We start from the raw sequence: 7690 nt of genomic DNA on the forward strand, positions 1-7690 counted from the left end.
ATTAAATACAATAAATTTGCAATACTATTATCTTTAGATGATGTAATTGAAACTTTTCTAAGCAGTGAGTATCAATGTCACGTGTCATAACCTTATGTGTTCAAATTGGCTACAAGAAACGCGTGAAAGATTTATAAGACTTTATAAATCACTATTTCATTGGCACGTTTAGTTAAATGGCAAAATTCGTCACTAGTAATATTCTATTTTCATTTGTTATTAAAAATGGCATGTCCATCAGGTGAATATCAACAATGTTTTCTTCAAAGGTCACTTATTAACTAATTGGTTTTATCCGGATGATATTTTTAAGTGGAATTGTAAATAAGTAAGAGACGTATTGTGAGTTGTTCGATATTGATTCAGTCAAAACTCAATCAACACTTAAATGAAATGAACTCGACTCGACCTCAACCTCGACTCGAATTTTTAATGAGCCTAATCGAGCTACTTAATACTCGACTTGAAAAGTTCACGAGCAACTTAAAAAATAAAATGTGTTAAATTTTTAATTTTTTATATTAAATTATTAATAATATTAACATTTATATGTTGATGTTTTTATAATACAATATAAGACTTTCATGTACTTAAGATTCAGATTTGAGCTCAACTTTGAGCTTGAATCAAGCTATGTCTAAGAATGTTTCACAGTTCAAGTTTTATTGAGTTCCAAGTCGAGCTTCAATTTTTGATTTTGACTTGAACTTGAAAACTTTAAGATCGTGAGCTTTCGAGTCGAGTCGAACTTTAATTTTTTATTTTAAGTTCAAGTCGAGCTTGACAATTTTAAACTTGCGAATTTTCGAGTCGAGTTCAACTATAAACTTTTAAATTCGAGTTAAAATCAACAATACACAAATTTGACTTAGCTCATTTATATCCCTACTTTAAAGTCTTATGGATTAAAGTAATTCCTTTTTAGACGAGACTCCTAAGATCTAGTGCAATTGATAAGTCTAAAATGTTGCATATTCATACTGTTATTTACTCCTCATTTCCAATTGGATATTACCGATTTACTTTTGTTTTGGCTTGTTTTCGTTTAAGGACTTCATTGGAATTGATCAGCCAAAACCAAGAGTGAAAAGGCATAATTTGTAATTTTTCGTGGTTAAAGCCATGGACACGACTTGGGGCAGGACGTCATTCGAATCCGACACAGCATATTTAAATAGTACAGTTAGCCGCTTCTAAAATGTGGTCCCGCATTATCTTAAAGACAAATTCAAAATTTGATTAAAGATAATTGCTTGTGAGATAATTGGAGGTTATGGAGAATATAAAACAGAATACAAACTGAGCCACTAATTCTAAATAATTATCTTTCTGATAAACCTTTAGATTTAAAATTTAGAATTTTCAATTTGAAAGTTTTTATCTTTATCTTTTATTTAGGATTTTAGTTATTATATCTTGTAAGATTTTCGGGCACAAATATTCTATTATATTCAATATTTGAACTAAAATTAGAATTGCTATTTTTCTTGGTTGTTTGTTTGAAGTTTTGTACTCTTCTTTTATTATTCTTTTTTTCTTAATGTTAAGCATGATTGAATCATGCTTAGTTAAATTTTGCATAGCCTAAAATTTTACGAAGCTCAATTTCAAATCGTGAGAATTGAGTCTTGTTCTTTATAGCTTCGGATCGCATTCTTCAATTCTCTATAAACTAGGAGTGACAAGCAATCATTCTTTCAAAGTTACTACATCTTCATTTCAAAAAGTACGCGTTGGTTTGAAGATTGTTTTGATTTACAATTGGGAAAACAAATTAGTTGGTCGTAATTCAGTTTCCTATGAACAACCTTAGTGGCAATCCGCTAAGTGGTTTCGAGTTTGATTCTTAGTGAGACGTTATAACTTGAGTCAGACTCTTCTAGATCTCTAAATTATTTTAGGGTTTAACGGCGATAGACATGGTTAGACCAGTAACGATTGAATTTTGGAGATACACTTGGAAGTTTCAGTTAACAAGAGTTAGTTGTGAGGTTAGGCTCCATTGACTATAACTGGCGTTTATCTAGAAGTGAAAATCTATTTCGACAATCGATCGAGATTGAGGCCAAACAAAACTTAGGCTATATCATCTCAATTTAATTCCTTTGTTATTTTAATCATTTTCTCATTACTTTATTTTCAATTAAAATCAATGTATCAAAATAATCAGATTAATCAATTCCTTAGTCCTTGTGTATCGACATCTACTTCTCTATTACTTTTATTATTTATTGACTTAACATAAAATTAAGTGCCTAAACTATACACTTTTTCCAAGTTAGGTACCAAAACTATAGCATTTAATACAAAAAAATGTTTAAACTATATTGTTTTTCCCATTTTGGTGCCTAAAGTCTTTTTCGATCAATTCAAGTACCTAATGTTTTCAACGTTACAGTTTTAGGTGTCTGAACCGTTACTGTCATTATATTATGTCGTTAAATGACACGTGTGCCTTTATAAAATTTTAAAAATTGATATTTAAAAAAATTAAAATTATCTAAGTTTGATATGTGTCACTTAGTGACGGAATTTAACGTTGTTAAGGTTAAAACACCTAAAAGTGTAACGTTGAGAACGTTAGGTATATAAATTGATTGAAAAAGACTTTAGACACCAAAATAAAAAAAACAATATAGTTTAAACATTTATTTTTTTATTAAACCTTATTTTTTTGAGATTAAAATAGTTTGATTTAACAAATTTGACGCTGACCACCGACAACACTAGTACAATGAGTGTAGCAACAGACCTTATTTTGCATGCGTGAACGTAACAGATTGATCTTTATTTGTATCAAATAATATATTTTGCATGCGTGAACGTAGTTTTATTATTATCACGATCGCATAAGTTATCATTATAAAATAATTAACAATGGATATTTATAAAAGAAAATATAAATTTGTGGAGAAACATATTTTGACAGACTTAGGTGGATGATGATGAATGTATATACGGATTACAATTTAATCTAAAATTGATGGATTTCAACTTAATTTAATAGTCGACTTTTTTTAAAATAAATATATATAAATTTGAATCGGATCAAGTTCGGGTAGTGGGTGAAAAACCTTCAACTCAATATGACTCGAAGATAATTATATAAATTTTTCATATAATTTATAAATAATTACTACAATACCCCTCTTTCTATAATTTTTTTAATCAAGTCCTTAGGGTTAATTTTCTACTCTATAATTTTGAGTTACATCGGATTCAGATAAAGGAAATGTATTTCTTCAAGTTGGGTCTGATTGAATAAAAATCCGACCCGTTATCATCTTTAGTTGATTTAGGAGGAAAATCAAGCTCAAGAAAACTGTTTCCTGAACAAATAGATAATTGCCTCTTTATATGAATATCACAATAACGGGTGCCTACAGACAATGTCTATGATATAAGATTACTGTTTAAATTAAAAGTACTTATTTAAAATTTATTATAAAATACTAATAATATAAACATCTATTTTCAGCGTTTTAATAGGTTTTAAATAGTGAAACAACAAGCTTCAAACTTAGCCCGAACAGACAAGACGACAACATTGTGAAGGACCAACGAGATTCTTGAAAGAATGGACTACCTACTTCTATGGTACATAAGATAAATCGAAAAGGTATATGTATATATTATGATACCCCAAAGATTCAAGACAGCGTCGACACTTGATCTTTGCTCTCTTCGGAAACGTTTAGCAACAATTCTCGAACACGATTTGCAAGGTTCGACGTCTCCGGGTCTATCGTTAGAGGACGCCGATACAAACTCTGTAAAACTAGAAGCTGGTCATATTTAATCCCATTAAAGGTTACTTCCGTTTTCTGCATTTGCAAGTAAATAAACAAGCAAGTGAAGCATACCTCGGAGGTCCACAAGCAATCACCTGCTTTACGGGGGATTATGTGAATATGTGTCTGAATCATGAATTCATGGAGAAGTGAGATCTCTTTTATTTGCCATGAAACATACAACTACATTTTCTGCCTACTCTCTAGAAACAAGCATTCCACAAAAGCGAAAATGGACTGGTATCTTACATGGAATATAACTTGACCAGCAGCTGCTCCATTGTTAACCAACAAGTTGAACGAATCTGCGCATTGGTTAATTTACGCAATATGATTCATGACATCGACATCAATTCTGCCTACTCTAGACGCAAGCACTTAATTATCATAGTGGTGAAATTTATATAAGTCAATCATCCATATTTCCAAAATAACTTTTATGACGAATGAATCAGGATGAACAAACATATGCAGATCAGTTGTTTTCTTTAGTGGATTCAGCCAGAGTTAATCTTCTAACCATGTATTATAGATATAATATTTAAGGAATGGCTTTGAAAAATCACAATTCACTAGCCACAGATTTCAAGCGGTTTGATGGCAAATTTAACATGTATTAATATATGTACTCTAACAACTTCAAAGAAGACTGAGATGTGTAGATCATAACTGCAATAAACACACTACAGCACATACCCGAATCAGTAGCTTTCATGATTGCATTGCCAAGAAAAGGCACTTTTGAACACATCGCAGCTACCACCTGAATGGTATCGAAAGACAAATAAAAGTGACTCAAGAAAATGATTTGCTAAAACAAAATTCTTAAATTTGCAAACTCTGATACTTAAATCCACAACTTTTATATAAATGAAGTGTATTTAAATACATATACACAGACCACACAAATGTATGCATGATAAACACTTCTTTTGCATGGACCTGGCACAAAAGCCAAACTAAAAGATCTTAACTTTTACAACTTAATGCAGCTTGGGTTAACTTGGATGCTAGTGTGACAACAAATAAATCCACCTTGTAAATGCAGCTTCGGGTTAAGCCAAACGAACAGTTCATTGCTTAGTTTTCTCGAACATTTCTTTTAACCCCACATCACATTTTAACACTAATCTATTCTCACCCCAAAGTACACAAGTTTCTAAACAATCAAAATTTATATGCAAAACGTTCAGTAATAATGAAAAGTGATCACAACTGCTTGAGGAAACAACAACTAGGTCTACCAAACTTACAGAAGGTGGTGTTGTGTCCAACGAAGAAAAATGAGACTTTGGGACAATAAGAGAGTGCCTAGGAAACAACAATAAAGTTCAACATGCTATGATTAGCTCAACATACCAAAAAAAAGCTCATAATGTAAATATCATCATAGGGCGATAATAATTAAAAAGCAATGTCACATGATAGTTTTTCAAATAAGTTCAAATTAGCCTAATCCCCATATATAGACCATGGTTTTTGTTTTTCCTTGGTATTCAATTTCATATCGAGGTCAAATGTAGACTTCTTAGAAAGTGAAAACAGCACCCACCTTCCTACCCCAACTACACATGCCCTTGATTCTTATTTTTCAACAACCAACACTATTTTATCAAATAGGCAATTATCAGTCGGATTAATTTAACTTCGAATAGGGATGAGTATTTCATCAAGTCGAGTCAAAATACTTCGAGCCAGTTGAGCGGACAAGTCCTATTTTACAACTCAAAACTTTATTTGAAATTTGTTCGGGTATGTTGAGTTTTGCTCACCCCTAACTTGGAAGCTACAACTTCCATATCAGCCCACCTATATAGAAAACTAAGCCTCATAAGATGAGCTGATCGAACTAGTTCAGACCAAAGCTCAGAATTTACCATATCATTGTTCTTCAGTAATTTTACATTTCAGCCCATAACATAAACTATAAAACTTAGTTTGGAGATGGTAAAAATAGAATATTTTTGGAATAACTAGAGGAAAGATGATACCTTACCCACGACTCAAAGGTCTGGTATCCAATATACACAAGCACATATCATCCTCGTACAGCTGATTAAACTCGACACGAATAAGAAACCCAAAATTAAACCATGAATTTAGAGAATTAAGCTAAAAAGAAAGTAAATCCAGAAGAAAAAGCAAGTGAGAGCCGCGTTTGGGTACCTTGAAAGCCGGGGATTCGCCGCGAATAATTAGACAGAAAACGCAGTCGTTCATCAGGGAAGCGCAAGCGGAAGTAGAAAGGATTGAGGAAAGGGGCGGAAGAGGGGCCGAACGGGAGGGGAAAAGATGGGAATAGAGAACGGCCAATCTCCGAGCCTCCATATGAGAGTTGGCTTTTGACTATGGCGTCCGGTTTTGCTTTGTTTAAAGTATAAGTAGAAGAGGTCTGGTGTGGAAGGAGTGATTATTGAGGTGGCTGGTGGTGATTGGGTTGGCTTATCCGCATCCACAACCAGCCACGTGGTACTTTTTTTTGTCTCATTCTTCTCTACTAAATCCCTTTAACAATACTCCATAATTTATCCCCCCCCCCCAAAAAAAAACTGAAATTTTCTGGACTTGCGCTTCACGTGTAACAAAAACAGATTATCTCATTCTTCAGGTTCCTGAGAATCATCACCAACCCTATCCTGCCTACTCAAAACTCGAATCACCGCGCTCTACTCGCCATTCGATTTCAGTATTTTTTTAAATTGATTTCATACTTTGTTATGTTTGGTTGCCGGGAAAACGTGGGAATGGAAAAGAAATGAAATGAAAAGAAAATGGTTTGCTTGTTAAAGCTCGGTGCACCTTACCTGTAAAAGATAATCAGAATCTATTGTAGAACTTAGACTTGAGATTTTAGAGCATTAATTACTAGATTTTTAAATTTATCATTCTATTCATATTTTTTCTTTTTAAATTTATTCAAGTTTTACGTTTCTGTCTATATATAGAGATTTTTTATTTGCAGGGATTACTTCCTATTACAGACGCGCATCTAAAGATTGCATAAAAAGACTGTTCAACTATGTATTTATTTATTTATACATGTATTACGTTTTATATTTATTTTTATTTTTTTTTGACTGTCGACTTTTACGAAAGTTGTTCTCAACCTGAAGTTAGGTAACCTACTACCCTACCTCCTTCTTACCTCAATATATATGAAAATAAAATTTTGTTATTGTTATTGTAGTAGTTATAACGTGTTTATAGTTTTGCAGTAAAAATAATGGTATAAAGCTATAAAAATACTCTTAAATAATTATTTTAATTATTATTTTTTAAAATATTTAAACATTTCATTTTAAAATAAAAGTACTCCTGACGTTTTATTTTAATCAACATTCATTAATAAATTTTAACAGGATTTTTGCTCATTTCTCAAGGTTTTATGTCAAACTAATTAATACGCATTAAAAGTATTTTGATAATTTCAATTTTGATCATTTTATACATGTGAGACTATTTTGATAATTTTATACTTATAATGATGTTTTGGAGACTGAGATTAGGGGTGATTAATGAGTTGACCAGTTTGTGAGTAGTTCGAATTCAATTCAGTCAAAATTTCATAAAAGTTTGATTTGGGTTGACTCATCTCAAGACATTAATGAGTTAAATCGAGTAAAGTCCAATTCTACTTGATAAATTCATGAGCAATTCATTAATTTTTTATAACTTTTTAGCATTTATTTTAAAAAATTATTTCATTAAAAAATTAATAATTTACTAATAAACAATAAAAAAGATGATAAATTACTATTAATTTTTTAATAAATAAATAAAAATACTAAATCATTAATTATAATTATTATTTTACTACACCCAAAATCAAATCGTAATTATTATTTTAATGTATTTATGATTGTTATTTTGGTGTCCAGACTTTGAATTTGGTTCTTACA

At 31.2% G+C, this 7690-nt stretch overlaps 1 protein-coding gene across 3 annotated transcripts; it reads right to left on the minus strand.

The window, feature by feature from the left end:
* Positions 1-3456: 3456 nt before the first annotated feature.
* On the minus strand, positions 3457-6136 carry LOC120165982 (adenylylsulfatase HINT3-like). 3 transcript variants are annotated; one of them, XM_039175403.1, is made up of 7 exons: positions 5958-6136; positions 5788-5843; positions 5045-5102; positions 4488-4554; positions 4041-4096; positions 3864-3917; positions 3457-3770 (listed from the first exon to the last, which is right to left on the minus strand). In XM_039175403.1, exons 1-7 carry the CDS (start codon positions 6117-6119, stop codon positions 3651-3653), a joined length of 573 nt encoding a protein of 190 aa, XP_039031334.1. In that variant the 5' UTR covers positions 6120-6136; the 3' UTR covers positions 3457-3650. The 3 variants fall into 3 exon arrangements, with proteins under 3 accessions (XP_039031334.1, XP_039031335.1, XP_039031333.1); XM_039175404.1 differs by having other exon boundaries at positions 3457-3778; XM_039175402.1 differs by having other exon boundaries at positions 3457-3917.
* Between the last annotated feature and the right edge of the window lie 1554 nt (positions 6137-7690).

Source organism: Hibiscus syriacus, unplaced genomic scaffold (genome assembly GCF_006381635.1).
Source record: "Hibiscus syriacus cultivar Baekdansim isolate YM2019G1 unplaced genomic scaffold, ASM638163v2 tig00111621_pilon, whole genome shotgun sequence".
NCBI lineage: Eukaryota > Viridiplantae > Streptophyta > Magnoliopsida > Malvales > Malvaceae > Hibiscus > Hibiscus syriacus.